This window comes from Aplidium turbinatum, chromosome 3 (assembly GCF_918807975.1).
Source record: "Aplidium turbinatum chromosome 3, kaAplTurb1.1, whole genome shotgun sequence".
NCBI lineage: Eukaryota > Metazoa > Chordata > Ascidiacea > Aplousobranchia > Polyclinidae > Aplidium > Aplidium turbinatum.
Genome location: NC_137474.1, coordinates 4,485,369 through 4,506,134, shown reverse-complemented (window position 1 = coordinate 4,506,134; position 20,766 = coordinate 4,485,369). Strand labels below are relative to the sequence as shown.

The 20,766-nt window shown below is 39.2% G+C and overlaps 1 protein-coding gene across 1 annotated transcript in view; it reads left to right on the top strand.

Annotated features, from left to right (window-relative positions):
* Nucleotides 1-20,766, top strand: part of LOC145766411 (uncharacterized) — a 47,856-nt gene that overhangs the window by 13,663 nt on the left and 13,427 nt on the right. The window contains exons 10-20 of the mRNA XM_082578118.1: nucleotides 9,341-9,427; nucleotides 12,784-13,029; nucleotides 13,477-13,618; nucleotides 14,478-14,614; nucleotides 14,828-14,950; nucleotides 15,631-15,855; nucleotides 17,388-17,544; nucleotides 18,029-18,194; nucleotides 18,953-19,150; nucleotides 20,105-20,237; nucleotides 20,569-20,763. Coding sequence (XP_082434244.1) covers nucleotides 9,341-9,427; nucleotides 12,784-13,029; nucleotides 13,477-13,618; nucleotides 14,478-14,614; nucleotides 14,828-14,950; nucleotides 15,631-15,855; nucleotides 17,388-17,544; nucleotides 18,029-18,194; nucleotides 18,953-19,150; nucleotides 20,105-20,237; nucleotides 20,569-20,763 — 1,809 coding nt within the window. The remainder of the gene's footprint in view (nucleotides 1-9,340; nucleotides 9,428-12,783; nucleotides 13,030-13,476; nucleotides 13,619-14,477; nucleotides 14,615-14,827; nucleotides 14,951-15,630; nucleotides 15,856-17,387; nucleotides 17,545-18,028; nucleotides 18,195-18,952; nucleotides 19,151-20,104; nucleotides 20,238-20,568; nucleotides 20,764-20,766) is intronic.

Below are 20,766 nucleotides of genomic sequence, written 5' to 3'. Positions count from 1 at the left end.
CTGGAATAGTCTGTAGGGGGTGCTAACTGCATGCAGTATAATATCAAAAATGCCATTTTACTTTTCTGCATTTTTTTGTCTTTCTGCCAGTATCAGCAGTTGTCATATCAATGGTTGCTGTTTCGAAGTAGCCTACATGATTTGCTGTTATTGTAGTCACTAGTCATCTCCCAGTCAAGTACGCAAATTGATCGTGACTAGTTTGTGCGACTGGTGGGTGCTTTGTTGTAATATTGTTGCTCACCTCTCGCTTCTAGAAACCACCATGGCAAAATACGTTCCCACAAATCACTCATATCCACTATTCAGAGTGGATACAGCAGCCCTTCTTGGCAGACATGAGTGATCTTCTTCGTCGTATGAGCTTTCTTCCGGACTATATGTTTGGGCATGAGGTCATCAGCCACTCGACAGTCTCATCATCCAGGGCCTTCAGTCCAACCGTTCCATGTGGTGGTTGATGGATTGAGAAGTCATGGACGACATGGTCTACTGTCTGGTCTGTGACACCACACCCGCATCCCGGTGAGGGAGCCAGGCCCCATCTGCACATGTCTGAACGAAAGCGACGACGCCGGTTCGTAGGCGGTTAAGTCGGACCCACGAAAGTCTTGCGAGGGTCATTCCATGCGAGTGATGATAATATATTAAAGGAGGAGCTGATTGACATCCAGGTGAATCAGAGTTGTCGGACAAAATTTCGTCCTTCCGCTTGCTGATTTCTGGTGTAATCAGTTGACAGCATATCCTGCATTGGCACGGGCAGCATTGGAATTGATCGTTCCATTTCCGACTACCTGCCTGTGTGAAAAGGCGTTCTCCACCATGCACCAAATCAAAACAATTGGCCGGAACCGCCTTCAACATGGGTTGCTCCACGATATGAGAGTGGCTTTGACCAACACGAAGCCTCGAATAGAGACATTGGTCACATATAAGCAACAACAGAAATCACATTGATTCATGTGTAACTAGTTACCCAGCTGAGTAACTTAAGTATGCTTAAGTTTTTCCATGTTATTTCACTATTCTCTGGTTTTCCTACTTCTTTTATCACCAATGACAACAGTAGTTTTGAAGAATAAACAAAATGGTCAATTTGTACATCGCTTTCCTTTCAATAGTGCAGGCCAAAGTTTAATGGCGGCGCTGAAATTTTGACATGCTTTTTATCACTGGCGGTATATTTTGTATTTTTTTGTCGCCTAACAAACTGTGCTGTTGTTTTAAGAGAGTTGATTTGCTTGCATATGGTTATAATTGAATTTCTGTTGGTGAATGAAAGTAAAATACCAAATCTTGAATCAAATTCGTTAAAACAACTGCACAGTTTGTTAAACAACAAGAGACTTCAATTCACTTCATTACAAAATATATTGCCAGCTATCTGAAGGCATGTCAAAATTTCGGCCTCTAGTAAACTTTTTGTCGGTACTATAGTAGTCGTATGTCAACGATAGTTAGGGGGTGCTAGACTGTTCACGCCTGTTTACAGGGGTGCTAGAGTCAGAAAAGGTTAAGAAACGCTGCCCTAAGAGGAAAAGGAACTTTATTCACGGTGTATTTGTATTCGACCTACACATCATTGTCTTTTGTTGAAGTCACCCCCATAACCCCCATCCCCCCTAAAGCTACTTGCTAGATCTGCTCCTGTGTTGAAAGGTTTCTAGCTTTGCGTTTTATGTTCCATTTTTGCATCTGTTGCGCAGGTGATTACGAAATGAAAATTCATCATTTCATAAAGTTCAAGAGTTTTTGCGACATGTAGTCGTGAGTTCGATTCCTGCCCTGTGCCTACATTGTTTTAATTTTTTATATACAACCTTTATCATCACGACTCACGATTATATCATAGTCGGCTTCGTAGGCTAATTTTTAAGTAAATGATTAAATGACGTTAGAAATACGTTTGTTTTCCAAAAATGAACATCAAGGTAAGCCAAGGCGAGAAGCATTATGTGAATATTTGACACAAAATACTTATTCCATGTTAAGCAATAAATATTATTAATACTACAAAAAGTGCTCAATACCAAGCAAAAAGCCAAGCAGAGCAAAATACATTACTCTCTAAACCCTTGACAGCCTGTTTCACCCTAAAAGGAGGATCATCAGAAGGACCTTATTCAAATAGAATTAAATTTGAATAAGGTCCTTCTGATGATCTCCCTTTTACTTAGGGTGAAACAGGCTGTAGAGGTTTTAGAAAGTAATAACTATATTTGATGTATTTCATGTTAAAATGCCCGCCATATGATATGTCTTATGAATGGATGATTAAACTTCATCACAAGAAATTACATGTTGTTATCTCATTGTGGAGTGATATTCAAATGTTGGTCATTTCTCGACTGACTGCCCGTTCTTAAATGGTTTGTTTGCGAAATTGAACGTTTTTCCAACGTTTTATAATCCTTACGAAATCTTCATTTGTAACATTCCATAAAAGAAAATACAAAGTTGTTACGCGCACGCACAGTGATTTTGAGATTCTAATTTATTTTGATCAGTTGAGTACAATAGAGTCTGTAGACTGACCAGAACTATATAATTTATTTCGAACAAGGATAGCGGGCGTGGGCGTTTCAACGGCGCACTGATCCATCTATTACGTCATTGATATTCGACGTAATGAATCAGTGAAAGCACTGACTCAGTTTTGAAAAGATTTTTTTTTACTGAACTAACTTACTTTGCTCTGTGATTGGAGGTTTGGTGGATGCATTATGGAAGAGGTTGTCATACCTCATGCTACAGGTTATTATGAAGAGAAAATGTGAGAGAATGTTGTAGTAACGAAATGGGTTCTTCCTGCGACGAATTGTGTACTTATCAGTTACCAGTATGACTTGAACTCATGTTTGTGAGAGGATTAAACCTAATACCCGACAACTCGTCCAGCAAAAGTTTATTTTTTACATGGTAACGACGTTGATATGATGCAAAAATATCAACCATGAATTGCTGGGGACGGCGCTCTTCTATCTGACGAAATTATGTTTGCAGACGTTGCGTCAACGTAAAAAGAACTGATTTTGCGAGCCATGATCAATGTTTGAGCAATTTTATTTAATTTTTATCCACAGACGTTGTTTATGCTTGGACAGTCGAGGATTTCTCGGTAAAATCGGTTAGGCTATGTTAAAAACTTTTCATTGCGTCACTGAGTTGGTATGTGGCTAGAAAGAGATTTTAAGTTGGTCTATCTCGGAGCTGTCTGTGTTATCTAAAACTTTTAACTATTTCCAACGCTCAACGAATTTTTTTTTATTTTTTTGAACATTTTTATATCAGTGCTCACCGGCTGATGTCAATTTTCCGTTGGCCATTGTCATATGGTTGCAGATATACCACATCACTTTAAGCGAGATGAATTTTATTGAAATTTGATAGAAGTTATTGGTTGTCATTTCATCACTTTCCAGACAGAAAATCGGTTTGCAGACGTTAAATCAATGTAAAAAACGACTGATTGCTGTCTGGGTTGACACCCACACCAACAGAATTTTTATTGAGGAATTCGCGATGTATATTCCTAGGTATGACAATTATGCAGAGGCGTTTACTCACTGCAATATTCTGAACTCAAGCGTATGGACTTTCTGAACTACGTTGACTTAAAGGCTGCCTACCCATAAAAATTGCCATTGTAACGTCTATACGCTGTAAAAAGGCAACTTTTGCTTGTTGATCTCTCAAGCTTTCAACCTTCAAACCGTTGGAATGTGCTATATATTATTATTGACAGTAAATTGATCTTCAATTTTTTTCCTTTTTCATTCTCTGAACTCTGAGTGCATTACCAAACAGAACGGCATTGTTGTGCGTTTGAAAGAAGGCAGTGAAGTTGGTGTAGCCGACAAAATTGTTCTGGTTTATTGCGTTAAATCGAGATATATGAAGGCCAACGTGTGTTAGGTGTGAACAAATGAAATCCTTCAGATTAGTAACTTATATAATTAGTCGATTGTAAATTGGAAAGATAGAATTTGCTTCTCCAGTATCTGAGAAAGAAATTAACCGCCAAAATCAACTTAGAATAGTGGTTTTGTTGGTGGATTGGGTCACCTAGTCAGCAAATCAGTGTTTTTGGTGCAATGCCGACGTTAAATCAATGTAAAAAATTAATTGACGGCTTGATGGCCATTTGAAATGTTCCCTTACGTTGATCAAACGGGTTGCAATGACCAGATGTTCACGGAGTTATCAGGCAATACGATGGTATGCAGCAACGAGAGATCGAAACTTACCCATCAGAACAAAAACTTCAATGTCCAAACGTGACTGAATCAGTGAATATGGGTTTCGGAATTTTTCGTCATAATTCAGTACTGCAAGTGTTTACAAAGTAAAATTTATTTTATGTCAGTAAATCTGTGAGTCTATTCTTAGCGGGCTCATTGGGAAGTCAAATGAATCATTCTTTTTTGCATTTACTATACAGTGGACCTGGAGACTTATGTTGTTTGATGAGTTGGCACATGTAGCTTTGCACCAAGAGCAGACCGTGATTTTTTATTCTATTATTGTTTGGGTTTTGCAAGCCGCAGGACAAAAAACTGAAAGGTCTTTTGTAGAATCACCTATGTTGACCATGGTAGCCTTCAATACAGGCATTGCACAAAGATATACAGAACGTAGGCTCACTCCATTGCTCAGCTTTGGAAAGGCACAGCAGGTCAGGAGCTTAAATTCCAATTATGAGGTTAAGCTTACTAAACGTGAATACTGATACCGGTACTTGCTAATATTGCACCAAAAGTACTTTTGCAATGCGTTGAGCAGTGGATTCTTCTAGCTAAGTTGCCCTTGGCCTTCGAAGTTCGACTGCTACTTCTGAATTACAGAAACTGCGCTTACTTATATTCATAATCCAGACATCAAAAGTTGTTAGCCTATCTTTGTTTGACTTTTTCTTTCGTATGAGACAGAATTGTTCTGATTTCAGGGCAGGTGATGGTGATGGAAAGTCAGGTGAGCGTCGCTTCGTCCATTTTTGCTATGTCATTCGTTCCATTTGGCGCCTTGTAAATAGGACGTTCAAGAACATGGTTTGACTTTAGTGGGGTTAATAAATTGGGTAAGCATTAGTTAGTCGAAAGCAGACCGTTAAGGGAGAGAAGCTAGCGATGAAACTTATCTTGCTTCAAATGGTAATATGAACAAAACCATATTGGATTTACCAACGAAGCAGCTTAATGTCTTCACTATCCACCAAATTAACCTCTGCATCATTGAGCTTGGAAAGCGAAAAATAACTCAGTCCCAGTGCAAATATTGTTATAGCAGCATTGTCGCGTATTTTGGAAATGAAGATAGCCGATCGAGAGTCTTTGTCCTTCACAGCTAGTGGGGCTGCCCAGTCACGCGTGACACAACCACAGCACTCGCTCCGCTTGATTGACTTTCAACACTATATTTTGTGAAGAAGTACGAACCTATCAAAGCCGCTAGTTCGCTCTGGGGCATATGAACTGAAATATAGCCGATTTTCTCTTGTCATACTCAAAGAAACGGTTTAACTTGTCGTTTTGTTGAGATTTTACTTTCTCGTGAAGTTAATTGTTTATGCAATGTCTTGCAATGTTAAATTAACGAGAGTTTCAACTCAGTTCCAGTCACAAAAGTTATAACGAGCCAGTGTAGTTAAAACGAAGCAGGGCAACAGAGAAGTTGTTGTGATGTCAGGTCTATATCAACCGTCAACTTGAAATGCGAGTTAGAATAAACAAGCAGTTGGAACAAAATGTGTTCTTTTAAAGCTTGCTTAAAATCGAGCAGTATGCTCATGAAATAAAACTTTATGAATTGTTTTGTTGAGCCAAAGGGAGGTTTTTCCACAGTTGGCTGGTAAATACGTGTCTGATGAGAGCAGCGGTGCACTTGCAATGAATAACGATTTGTTTTGGTTTTACCAACATACAATACTTTGAACTATGAAGAAGTTATTGCACAAAAGCTGGCTGCAGTTGGGACAAGATCTTCATGCTGTGCTGAAGTATTTTTGGCATTTTAACGAATTATATTCTTGCTGTGATACATTATTGTGCCTGTAACCTACCACAATTGCATGGAAGTCAAGCTGTAGCCTTTAGAAAACTGCTATTTTGCTTTCCACAGAAGGTATTTTTGCACTTCTTGAACGTCATTAGACCTGTATTGCAACGTTTAGTAAATGATTGTTTGATAAGCAGAGGTTATGTACATTAGGTACGCTGCAGCAGCTGTGTGCGGTTACTTTGCTCCTCTCATCGGTTCCTTGTTTCGTTTTTAAACTCTGGATTTTGTTGTGTCAGTCAATATACAGAAAGTTGTGAACACACATTTGGTCACATGCCCAGAAAAACATGGACTTTATCGCAGTTAGTTTCGGATTGGAGTTTTGTCAATCTTTATGATGGCGTATTTGTTAATAAAGTTAATAACCCTTTGGTGGTCTTTTGTGGATTGATTTTCATTGTGTCTTTTTTGTTCCTATGTGCGTATAAAAGCGATCCGCTGCTAGTCAATTGACTTATTGCGATTTCTGTAAAATTCAATGAAACTGCTTTTCTGGTGCTCATGCTGTGGTGTTGTCTCTTGTCTTGGCCCACAGCGTTCATATCCAGCACGGTTAAACCACATTCACAAAGTTTTATCAATTTCTCTAGTCGCTTTCAGTCGACACAACGTCAAAGTCTTGTCGAACTGCGTACTATGTCTTCTGCTGTTGCCCCGCAACGTATTTTTTGTACAAAAGTTCAATATTTTCTTTTTGTAAGAAAACAACTGAACCCATGTTTTCTTGCCTGTCCTGAGTCATTGTAATGGCATTTTGAGTATGATTACCAGTTTTATCCTGTTGTGACATTCAGATTTAATGAGGCGTGTTTGATTCAAACTCTTCTTCAAGAGGCAATTTTGAAAAATTGAGGTGTCACCAAAGAGCATCCAACTCCAAGGAAAGCGAATCGCACATTAACAAAGCCATACAGGAAGCCGATTTCTCTCTCGATTATTTCCGTTATAGGGCCGATTAATAGTCTGTGGTAAGTTAAATGCGGCAACAGCACAATTGCGCCCCGCCTGGTTGTGATGTCGTTTTCACACTATTTTGTCACAATTACACTTCTAAATGTTTGTCTTGAGGTTAAAATCGGCTTTTAAAATAAAAAAAAATTGGTGCACCCATGGCCACCTGGAGATGGCCATGGTGCACCCCAACAAAGCGTTGATTGGTATCAACAAGCAAAATATTCTACTATATATTTCCTTTTGCGATTGCTTTCTCTTGCTGATGATTGTGTTTGAGGTCTGCCGTCATGTTGTTCAGCTATATGCGGTTGAGGTGGTGTTTTTCTAAATTTTATACATTAATTTCTACTCTCACACAAATGGATGTGCAGGTTTCCTGCTTGCCGTGGTGGAACTGTTCAGCCAGCAGGTCTGTCCTTATTTACGTTGAATCAACATTTGAAAACATTTCTTCAATGAGAAAAGAACTGGTTTGGTGACTGGGTATTCAAAATTTTATCATTGTTGTGGTATGCGTACATATGTGGCAACTATGCATATAAAGCAACCCTGGAGTGGCTGTTTTTGTGTATTTTGCTTTCGTTGTTTTGTGCGGGGCGCATTGGAATTTGTTTTGAAGCAAACTTGCTCTCTCGTGTTTACTCCAGCATATTGCTGAATTTTCTTTGTAACACGAAAAAGCATCTGGCTTTTTGTTTGTGTTGCATTAAGAGCATTTGACGATGTAGGTTATTTGTATTGTTTTTTATTTTTTATTTAATCTTTACTAAACATCTTTAAGTTAAACGTGTATTGCCGATGCTTGACATTTGTCACATTAAGAAGGGGGAAGCAGCTGACTCAATGCCTGTTATAGTCTTTCCCTGCTTCCTGTCTGTTGAATGTGGAATCTAGATTGCTATGGTGCTATTTTATTCGTATTGTGTATAATTGTACCGCACTATTCTCGAAACACACAAAATAAAAGTTTTCTCTCCCTCTCAACTCCACAGCTTTTAGAGTTGGTCTTCATACAGACGTTAGTGCGTTGTTGTTTGTGTGTGGTATCCAGGCTTACACCTGGTAGTTGAAGATTTATATTAAGTGGACGGGAGGCAAGGAAGCCAATCTTCATGTCCACCTTCAGGCATTGATATATCATCAAAGCTTTACTAGCTACTTTTGAAATACCTTCGCCCATTAAATGTACCAAGCAGCTCAGTTGTTCAACTTATGTTTGTTTTGCACGTTTTGGTCTGTTGGAGTGTGGTTTTTTACGCAGCTCTACAGAGTTTAGTTTTGTAATAAGCTTATAGGAAAGACTACTTCGTAAGGTCGTGGTTGTGCTATGTTATGCATGTGTAGCAATTTAGAAATTCACTTTTACGGTTCTGAAGTCTAGAAATGCGAGCGACATTAAATTGTTTCGTACTCTGTGACGTATGGTTTGACATGTTTGTCGTAAATCCGATACCCAACGTCTTGAGCTTTCATGTGAATTCGTATGAATGTGAAGTGTGCTTGTGTCAACCAGGGCTAACACAGGCAATGTCTCGGTAGAATATTGTTAGCTGCAGGTAGGCTTAATATGTGACATGATGACAAGGTGTTATTCATTTCACTTACAGAAGATGAAATCTACGTCTTCTAGATGGACTAAGTGTGTTTTCATAATTAACATTCATTTGTTGCTCAATGGAGAAACAAACTAGTTAGAAAATGTAGTCCATCAATATGTTGACCTGACATAAGCTGGTTAAACTTTAACTAGCCCAAGTAAACACTGAAAAACCGTCTTAAGTTTCCATCGTTCAGTTTGCTTAGACTAGAGGCAAAGGAACTACTGTTGCACTTTTTGTCTGTGTCCTGTTACACTTAATCTGTTTCGTGTTTAGTCGTTTAGTTTATCAGATTAATACCTTACATGAAAAAGAAATCATTAATTTTGATCAGCTATAGTTTTAAAGAAAATTCAAATACTGTAGATGTGAGACATTTTTTCTTAATGTAAAATGATGAGTAAATTAGTACAGCTCTAGCTTGCAGTTGTCAGCCATGTTGCCAGTTGCTTTCTTTTACTTTATTTATAAGAGCTTTATTAAAAAAATTATTGCTTACAATTATCACCACAGATCGGCCAATGCTCAGCCTTTTGCTTTCTAGTTTGTTTAGATATGTAGACCAGTGGTGTAAACATGTTTATTGTCACTGCCGTTCATTCATAGATATTATACAAACAGGTTGTAAAGATTTGTAATATTGTTAACCCCTCTTAATTTCTATTTTTTAAGTTTGTTTCTTGATCGAAAAAGTCTAAACTGATGAATAACTAGATTCATTTGTTTAGGATAAAAGTGGAATTCCCTGGTGGCTTGGCTTAAATTTTAAGGGAATATTTCAATTTGACTTTCACGACCGACGCAACCCAGCCAAGGTAAGTTTGCTTTGTGTGTTTCAGGCAATGTATGGCGGCGGCGGCAGATTATACTTTACTTTGTACAATCGGGTTGAATTAAATTAGGTTATAATTGGTTATTTGGTTGAATCAATTAGTTAAAATGTTTTCAGTATATCTCTGTCGAATAAACCTATCGCAGCTTAGCGATGTCTGACAATCTTTTTCGAACTGCTTTACCCAGCTAGCAAAACTTTCTATTAATCTAACTCTAATGTGCAACATTTGTGAGCTGGCACTTTGAAACTTTTGCCTTGATTCAGTCTTTCAGTAACTTATTTTATTGCAATATTCTAAACCTTCAGAGATCGGTTAAACATTATTCGTTTAATGAGTTCATGGGTTTAATTTCAATTGCAACATTTTTAGTAGCAATACCTGTTGTGCGGCTGCAGTGTTACACTTCTACTGTGTATCCCAGACAGCAAATAAACCGTTTTTTACATTGATTCAACGTCTGCGGTCTTTGTTGCGGAGTTGTTGGGTCGACCTGTACGTGTGCAATGATGCATGACTGCTATGGAGTCTTTGGTTTATTGTCTCTATCCATAGACAAACCCACAAACCATAAAGTGGTGATGGTGGGTATGTGTTATTTGGTTGGCAGTTGACCGCAATGTTATATTGATGACAAATCAAATGATTGACATGAGGAGTCCGCAAACTGCCCAGACAGCAAAATACGTCGTTTTACATTGATTTAACATACTGCAGACGTGGAATCGATGTAGAAATGACGGTTTTTTTTTGTCCGGATGGCTATCAACATTGTTCGGATTTTGCTATTTCAGTAGTTGTCTCAGTCCTGTTATCTTCTTCTATTGTACTTTTCTTCCTGGAAGTGACAAGTTTTTAGATTGTTTTTTGACATCTAAACAACACAAACGTGCAATGTGGCTTCTGGCTCAGAAGCTACCCGTTGTGCGGCTCTATCTTTTTATGATCTTTTCCTTCAAAGTTTGGAATGTCCGAAGTAATGGAATGCTCTTGCTGCGACTTTGTTGGCTATTACAAATCTTGCTTTTGCATTATGATCTCGCAAACGTAAATCAGATGTTATTTACAGAATGTAAGCATTGAGTTTGTAGGGAATGAGTTCGTCGTTGCCATGTGCTGGCATCCTGTCTGGCCCTGTGCTAGACATTTGGATGTTTCTGCGGTGTTAGCTATTCTATGTTTGTTGAATGCTTTTACTTGACTGTCATGGTTGTTCGCCCTTCTACGTTTTAATGCAATCTATCTGACTTGATCAACTTGACTTGATCTGACTTGATCAACTTGAATCACATTTGATCAACTTGCAACTACGTTATCTCCATCTTTTGTACTGACGCTACTTGTCACAGCAGTGACGCAATGCCACCCCATTTGTACATGAATCATCATCATCTCACATGGATATGAAATACAGTAGTCCTTCTTCTTCTTCCTGTTTTACGTCTCATTTCTAGAATCAAGGTAGGACGGGGTCTGGCAACTGGCAAGGCACATCCTCAGTCAAAATGGTGAACAATCCAACGCTTGGCGAATCATTAAGCCCACCTTGGGACCGGGTAACTTTTGGGCTTATTAAGCGGGTGGGCCTATCAAGTGGAGGACGATTCTTTGTGCCACTCCTAAACATTCAGTAATTCCGGACCAGACCAAATTGGGCATAATAAGCGGCGAGGCCTGTTAATCGTGGGCTTAATAAGCGGGGACTACTGTACTAAACAATAGCCAATAAAAAACACTTGAATAGTCATAAACTTAATGTGTCTTGACATTCACTTCAAGATTCGTTTGCTGTAAATTGCTCATTGTTTCTCTAATTTTAAATCTTATTGATGAACTGCGCCTGATGTACATTTTCTGAATTTGCTATCGAGGCGTAGTTGTGGTTGTGAACTACAATATCAGATGCAATTAAACTGCTAAGATGGTAGAGGTATTTCTATTTGAGTACTGATAATAGTCCATCATCATCCGTTCAGTCGTTTACGACTCTCGGTCACTCTATAGTCTATACGTCATCTTTCTCCACATCTCTCGATCCCACGCAGCCTCCTTCAATTCATGCACTCCCATGCCACTGTCATTTACAATCGTGTCAAGCCATCTTGTTTTCGGGCGCCCCCTTCCTCTTCCTCCGCTCACCAAACCAAGCATGATGTCTTTTTCCATTGATTTGCTTCTCATTATGTGGCCAAAATATGAAAGTTTCTGCCTGACGATTCTAGCTTCTAGGGATATGTCCGGTTTAATTTGTTCAAGAATTTTCTCGTTTGTTATTTTGGCTGTCCAAGGAACACGCAGTAACCTTCCCCAATACCACAATTCAAATGCGTCAATCTTTCTTCTGTCTGTTTTGTTCATTGTCCATGTTTCGCATCCGTAAGTTAATATAGTCTAGTTATATAGTTAATATAGTAATAGATAATAGTCCAGAATAGTGTTATTTTGCAGTATTAGAATGCTTTGTGAAGTCGAACAATGGGTGAGAAAAGCATTCATTCTCAAAGCGTTTCATTCGCGTTGGATTTCCGATTCACAAAAGCGATCAGAGTGTTTTTCTTTTGTTATTCTGACTTCAAAACGACTGAGATCATAGCAATCGTTTCCTTGTTCAATTGTTTGCCTTATGATGATTATTGCATTGGCAAAAGCAATTAATGTAGTATTTAGTTGAAGGGGTCTGCTACTATTCGGTGAGTCCGATTCGGTGAGTCCGATTCGGTGAGTCTGATTCGGTGAGTTCCTAACTTCTAACCTCTAACCTTAACCCCTAACCCTAAAACGGCAATGATAATTAGGCTACGGTACCCAATAATTTAAAAAAAAATTAAAAAATCCCCCGTTAAGGGATCTGACTCACCGAATCGGACTCACCGAAACGGGCCATTCCGAGTTGAAGGGCCCCATACAGCAAATCAGTCGTTTTTTACATTGTTTCAACTTTCAACGTCTGCAGACATTGAAACAATGTAAAAAGCGACTGACTTGCTGTCTGAGGGAGGGGTTATTGGTTATCCAATGAGGCATAATTTTCCTGGTACGTGGGTTATGTAGGACTTGGTTAGTGAGTCCTGAACAGTCATACCAACCCTTCTATATGTTCTTGTCTTCCTACTTGCGTCGTTATTCATTTTTATTAAATGGTGGAGTAGCTTTGGCACTTTGATCTTTCGAAGTTTTTAAAGAACTTTTATGACCTTGTCTTAGGGTTGATTAAATTGATATAATAATATAAATAATTGAATATTCATTTATGTGAGAAGGTTATTGTATTATTAGCAGTGTCTCTGTTAAGAGTAGCTTATATCGCATGATTTTAAGGTCTATTTTCAAATTTTTAGACTTACCACTGGCGTCAGCTTGAAAACTTGTACTTCCGGGAGAAGAAATTCTCAATAGAAGTTTGCGAAAGAATTCAGCGACGGTCAAGCGCTGGCTCCAAAGCTACATTGTCTGTAGAGCCACGCAAGAAACCAGCGGAAGAAGTAAAAGTATACGCGTGGTATGGCAGCCCTGGCCTCATCAAGTCCATCTGGATAATGTCCATTGCCCAGCATCACTACTACTTAGACAGGAAGCAAAGCAAGGTAATTGCAATGTTGTTCTAAGCCTCTGGTTGTGTATTTTGTTCACAGTACAGTAAAATGCTTTTTCGAAAAACGTCTTCCCACCGAGCAAAATTTGCAATTTTCGCATCCTAAAAACGTTGTTACAACATCTACCAACGTTGAAACTATGTAAAACGAACTTTTGCTGGCTATGTGGCACAACTACTGCCCAGCCAGCAAGTCAGTTTTTTTATTGGTTCAACATCTGTTGAATTCGTAAAAGAAAAAACGACCCCAATTTTACGGCTACCGCTCATAACCAAATTTCTTCCGACATCAATATCATAATTTTACACAATGCTACGATCTTATATTTCCTTAACATACTCCGTTCTGCTTCACCGCTTGGACAAGTGTGGTGATATTTAAGTGAAGGTTTGGGCAGTTTTTTATAACCGTTTTCTGCAAGGTATTTGTGTTTTATAGTCAAAATTGAAAGGCGTCGGCAGTTTATCCAGTTTAAGCAACGACCTGACCAGTAACAATCACTCTCTGATCACCACAAAAAAGGATACACCTGTGATGACACAAAAGCAAATCAAAGATGTCGATGTAACTGTTAAAAAAGGTGATAATTTGAAGTAATTAGTTCATGTTTGTTGTTGTTTTTATCGTTTATTTCTTTGTCATATCGCTTTTAGTTTTGAAACCGTTTCGATTGCTTTACAATTTCCCCTAGAATATTTTAAATGAAAGGTTTGACTAGCGCCCATCAACTTGTAGTGCCTTTTTGGTGAAGTTATGATATTTTCAAGCATTTTGTGTCAAATCTTTGAAGAGAACTGATGTAAGTTTTCTTGTGTTGTTCACCCACCCACTGGATTCCATCTATTGCTGTCACGGTTCAGAGTGGTGAGAACCCTGGAACGGCAATCGAAAGTGCGCCGGTTCGACACCTCTCAAGAGCATGCGGCTGTGTCTCTGGCAGGACACTTAAAGGCATGCCTGAAGGTGGACATGAAGATTGGCTTCCTTTCCGTCCACTTAATCTAAATCTTCAATCACCAGGAGTAAGCCTGGATACGACAAACAAACAAACGGTTCAGACGCTGGTTGAAAGCACTTGTCATCTTTTCATGAATTAGGTGTTAGCTGTGAAGAAGGTGGTGCATTGATCGAAGTACGTTTTGTCTGACTCTTGTCAGGAGCTTGTCGTCAGATAATGAACCACCTTCTCGATCATCTTCAAATTCTGCACCACCAACCAATTCTTGGAATCAATTGCTCACTGAAATATTGCTTTTGGTTTATTCTTGTGGATAAGTGTGACGTGAGATTTCATGTGACGTGAGATTTCATGTGACGTGAGATTTCATGTGACGTGAGATTTCATGTGATGTGAGATATCATGTGACGTGAGATATCATGTGATGTGAGATTTCATGTGACGTAGGATTTCATGTGATGTGATATTTCATGTGACGTAGGAAGCAAAGATGAAACCCCGGAGGTGAGAGCAGCGAAGCGTGAAATGACGGAAGCTCTCAGAGTCCGACGGACTGAATTGGAAGATAGACTTTACGACAAAGTCCAGGAACTGAAAAAGTTATGTCTTGAAGAATCGGTGAGAAAGTTATGAAAAGAAAATGGCTTCACTACTACTTGTCATTAAGTTCAATTCCTCCAGTAGTCTTTATGGTACTGTTGGCGACCGTGATTGCTTCAATCGTAATCACCTTTTTGGTTGTTTGTTTATTTAAGTTATGTAGCGTCATAGCACACAGTGCGCATCTGGCTTGTAACTTCTGTATCAAAACATTCAAAGGTTTTTCTTTAGGAAATCATTGGAAAACTTCCACCGGAGTATGTCCGATACATGGATTTAAACGAGAAACCGCCCAAGATCAAGAAGAGAGTCGGAGCTGAGTTTAAAGTCAAGCTTCGTAATAAGCCTGCCAATGTACGTGTTGTGAATTGTAGTATTTCTTGTTTTTAAAAGCTTAGATATTTTGTATTTTAAATTCGCTTTTCATTTGTCGGTTTTTTATTTTCCAAGTTGTAGTTTTCAACTCTTGCTTCTCAAAAATAGGTTTATTTGGATAAGTGTTTGATTTTTTGGCATCTTGTAATCTACTTTAGTTTGAAGTTTGTACCTCATACTCATAATAGTAACATTATTATCCATGTAGCAAATCCGTCTTTTCCACGGTCTGCAGACTTTGAATCAATGTAAAAGCAAGGATCTTGCTAGCTAGGTTACGATATTCCAACTAGTCTTGTAATTATTGCAACTATTTCCTAATGTCGATTTTTAAACATTTTCTTAAACTTGCAAGAAGTGGCGAGAGGATGGCGCAATGAGTAAGGCGATGACTTTCCAATAATGCAAACCGGGTTCGACACCCGGCATAAGCTGGTTGTTTGCAATAAACTGGGTAGGCGTAGTTGTTGAAGGAATGGCGGCCGAGAGAAAGCTGGCCACCCTACTCTTATTGGTGCCGAAGGCTTAGTTTATTAGTATAGTGAGGACATTATCTTCTCATTCCTCCAAAGCTCAGTAACTAAATATGGGACAACCTTCACCTGAACCTGTAGCACGAACAGATAAACAGTAAACACCATTTTCATTTCTCTCTCCAGGACCGGGATTATCCGACTTCCGTAACCGCTGCTTCTTCTTCATCTTCCGGTTTCTGCTCTGAAGCAACCGATTTCTCGGATGAGCTGTCCCATCTGGAGCAAGAGTTTGAAATTTTAACGCAAATAGCAAACGCGGCCAAGAAACTAGCGTCTGACTCCCACGCCAAAGGCAGAACGCGATCCAGGCGCGTTAATTCTTACAAGAAGGCTGTCGACAAATTGCAGGTACGAACGTTTTGCTCGTTTCACAGCTTTTTGATTTAAGTCAGTTTCTCTGTTGGTCACTCCGCTGTGTGTTTATTAGTCACTTATCAGGACTCATAACATGATTGCCACCTCCGCAAACGTCATTGTGAGCGTCATGTTCATGCATCAGGACTGGGTGTTCTACCTTTGTTCGGCTTGACCTTCAAGTTCAAAAAATACGTTTCATCAAAGGAACAAAACTTCGTAATGTCATTGAATTGTTGTCGATTATGTTGAAGCCTTTCCGACCTGCTGCTTTTCCAATGTTGGCATGATTTGTGTCTGGAAACTCCATTAGAAATCCAGACAGCTAATCAAACGTCTGCAGACGTTGAATCAATGTAAAAAACGGTTGATTTGCTGTCTGGGAAAGTTACAACTTTTGTTCTGTTTTCTTATCGTTTACCTTATTTAAACAATTGTTCGTGGAATCAAAAATTGTTGAATTTGCGTTCGTTGGAAAGTTTCGTTATTTAAATGCGGTGGATGGTTTCTGACCTGCATCGTTTCATTGTCGTCAGATGTTGTTGATAAGATATAACAATGGCAACTTATCTTCGCTAACAGTCAACTTCTTGTTGCATTACGTCGTGAAACTGTTGTGCGCAAGATTGCATTGTGGCTATCGTTTCGTTGCTAGTTGACGACTTATTTACCACAAAGTTTGACCGTTCGATCAATTTGAGTCAGGCGGCATTCAAGAAGTTGTGGACGCAATTAACTAATGTAGTGGCCTCCAGGCTTTCTGCGTCGCATTCAATTGTGGATAGCAATTAGACTCCGTCTGCTTAGTTTGATATCATGCGCGATTGTGTGTTTGTGGTTGGATTAGCTGTTTGCATCAGTGCAACTAATGTGTTTATTTCACTCAAAAAAATTTATGATATCAACGTCGGCAGACGTTAAATCAGTGTAGAAATGTTTGAATTTGATGGGATCATGACTATGGTAGTGTGTTTTGATCACAGTCACAACAGAATGAGAAGCTGTTTGAAAATCTTCAATTGCATCTTCTTGTTAATGAAAGTTTTCGTTTGCGTCGATTGTGTTTTTTACTGCGGCAACATACAAACATTCACATCCCATAGCTGATTATAATAACTGGTAATAACATAACCCCAGAAGTTTTTTGTTTGTGACAGAGATTTTTGATAACGGCTCACAGTGCTGCGCCAAAAACGTTTGAATAATGGTGTTCCGATGCAAGGATTATTTGAATTGATTATGACTAGGCAGACTAGTTAGTGATTACTTCGTTATTAATAGAATATTTTATGCAACAGCAAAATTGTTTCTCATCTTGCGTTTATTAATTGAAAAGTGTCAAAGAAAGATAATTATCCCATAAATAAAGCGCTAGTATTGTAGTAGGCTTGATTTACTTTGTTATAGGGACGCTACAATCTCTACTTGTCCCAGCTGTTACTCTTCTGGTTTTCACCTTCCTGCAGTATTTATGTTTTTTCCTCCCAACATGGTCGCCCTAGCTTCACGTATCTCCACTTTTTCAGGTCGTTGAGGAAAAAATCAACGTTCTTCGAAAAAAAAGTGGACAGAGACCTACCGTGAGAGTGTCCATGCTCATAACTGAAGATGATCTCATGTTTGAAGATGGAGCTACAAGTCTTGGTGGAGGAACTGAGTCAGAAAGAAGTTCAGTCTCCGATGGTGAACAGTCCTTTTGCTTTTCAATATTTGAAGCTTATTTTCCATGCATTGGCTTGAGACTTTTAAGTGATCAACTACGTAATGGCTCAATCTCGCAAAGTTTTCTTGCATTTTAATCTTGTGTGAAGTGAGGCTGAAAGAGATGCGGTAGAAGCCCTGAGCTACAAAACTTTGAGTTTGAAGATTTCTGCAAAGTACAATACTTGCTGCTCTTTTCCTTGAAGCGGGTGTTGGAGTACAATTTGAAACGTGGTCTTCGATTTATCATTCCTCATCTTTCGTACTATTGGAAACCGACCCAGACAGCAAAATCCGTCATTTTTACATTGATTCAACGTCTGCAAACGTTCAACCGTGTGCTGACGTTCAACCGTCTGCAGACGTTGAATCAATGTAAAAATGACGGATTAATTGTCTGGAGAATTATGTTTTGTCATTTCTTTATTGCGTTACTTTTTCAACGGAAGAGCATTGATGTTTTCAGGGATGTTGCTGGACGATGACACATCTTTGAGTAGCGGAGGAGACGTCCTTTCCACTCATAGTACTCCTGCAGTCCTCAGCCAAGCACACTCCCATGTGGGATCAGCTGTGATGAGCAGGAAGAATATAGCTCCTTGTGATGTTGATATCTCTGATCTCCACAAAAGGTGAGTGAAACTTTTCCATTCAATAAAGATTTTGTTCAGTTTAGAGCCTGTTTGTCACGATTTAAGAATAGATTTACAATTGTGGATGAACTCTTTCATTTGAATATAAGCATTTTCTGTCTTCGTCTGGATACAGTTTAGAGGTATTTGTGACATCGCTTTTTTGAACTGCTCCAGTGCTCCTATTTCACCCGCCAAAAAATAGAGCGTAAAAAGCGTTTTAGTTCAAATGTTTGACCTGTTTCTTTTAATAAAATGGAAGAAATCCGCATTTTGTGGGATTGTGTCTGGTGGTAGTGGTTGTCCTTCGTAGGGAGGTAAATTGCTCCACATTACTCCCATCGTAGAAGAGTTGAGCGTTGATAAATAGTATTGTTCTTTTTTGTATGAACCTTTATCTTCTTCCCCACTCCAAGGGCCGAGGGACTCTGCCTTATATCACCCTTGAGCAGTGGCGGCGACTCGGGCTGCCTATTTGGGCAGGTGTCGATCAGCTACTGAATTGAATCCAGTTCGCGCAGGCCACGGTGCATGATAGATGGCATAGTTGCAGATGGTGTGATCTGCGGTTTTTATCCTCTTCGCCACTCTCACAGGTCGCGGGTGGAGCCATTTCCCATGTGTGCATGTTGAATAATAATTAATGTTGTTGATAAATGAATATTATATTGACCACAGCCTTCAAGTGGGTGTCTTGCATGAAACGTGCCTCTTGGATATCAACAGATCTTAAAATCTGAAATCTTTTCCTCCTCCAGGTCACTTACTCCTCCTCCATCGTTTGAACGTCCTAGGATTAACTCTTCCACGGAAGTACTGAAGAGTAATGGAGGTCAGTACCCCCTCATTCCCTCCCCTCGCTCTTCATCGGGGGTTTTCTCCATGGATTCGAATAAATCCGATTCTTCTAACCACGTCACCAGGAATTGGATCTCACAAAAGTGGGAAGTGCCAAGGTTTGAGTCTAATCCGAGTTCATACCCAGACAGCAAACTCCGTCGTTTTTACGTTTTTTTTTGTTTTTTTTTCAATGTTGATTCAACGGAATCAACATAAAAAAAGAATTTTACTGTCTGGGTAGCAATTCCTAAGATTTTTCTCTATAACTTTTTGATGCGGTATTTTATTTGTAAAATATGTGAACGACGTGACACATCTCTGAGTAGCGGAGGGGACGTGTTTTCCACTCATAGTATTCCTACAGTAAAAGAAGAAAACGATCATTGTAGAATTCCCAGACAGCAAATCAGCCGTTGTTTACATTTACATAGAATTTCGTTCGTCATAGCACATGACTGGGGAACTGTGTTCCGAAAGCTATTACCACAGCGAACTCGCAGCATCAGGCTTAAACAGGTTGTTAATATCTACACTGTGAAGTATTTACGTAGAAGAAGAACGTTTTCATACGTTGAGTAACTGTAAAGAACGACTGATTTTCTGTCTTGGTTGTTTTACTGGATTGTTGCATGATTTTTCAACCAATCCACCACAGGGTTCTGATTTGCAGTGAACTTCATCAATTGATTTATTTTTCAATACTTAACATCACTTTGTGTTTAAAACAAATAATTTCAATATTCACTCCTAAGAAATTTGGACTAAGAAATTGGCTTTGTTTTTGAAGTTATCATTTTTCGTTGTTGTACCGCGCAGGCTTACTGTGAACATTTTTCATTTCGAACACAGCGTGTCTGCTTTGTGGTGTGCGCTGAAGTCAAAAGTTGGATCTTAATCTTCAGTTGTTCATCTTCAGTTGTTCATCTTCAGTTGTTCATCTTCAGTTGTTCATCTTCAGTTGTTCATCTTTAGTTGTTATTCTTCAGTTGTTAATCTTCAGTTGTTAATCTTCAGTTGTTAATCTTCAGTTGTTAATCTTCAGTTGTTAATGTTCAGTTGTTCATCTTCAGGTCGAAGCCGACTCGCGGTTGGCACGAGTCATCGTTGGACAGCCTCGATACCATGTCGTCTGCTAGCCGGCAGAGCGAAGACGCTCGATCCGCAGAGCAGCATGACCTGGAGTATTCGAACAGGAATGCAAACGTGCGTGAATGACATTGGTTCTTTTCTTATGTCAATGACTGAAGACCAGTTTCGTCAAGATTAATCCGGTTAATCGCAAACTGGAAAGAACTTTGACATTAAAAAGATTGATTATCTCGCGAAGACTTCTACATTAAGTTTTGACCAAAAGGCTTGTTGGAGGCATACTTAACTGTTTAGCGCTCATTTACTGAGCAATGATGACTGTTTTATTGTGAGCGTCATTTTGAAGCGTTTTACATTGTGTAGTGAACTTCTCTGGTACAAATATGTGCAATTGTGTTCCTGCGTTATCTTTGATCTTTACGGACTTTCTTTTTGTCATTTCTAGAACATCCATGCGGAAAATATCCGACCATTAGAGGGACACGTTTCCGAGCCGCGGCTGCAAAAGCGGAAAACCTCCGGCAGTCAACAACTGGACCGTCCACCAAGCGCCAACAGCAATCAGAACAATCACAACGAAATTGTTGCAGCTTCCAAGAACAGCAGGGATGTCTACAACATGTCCAAGCTCAAACGAGATGTG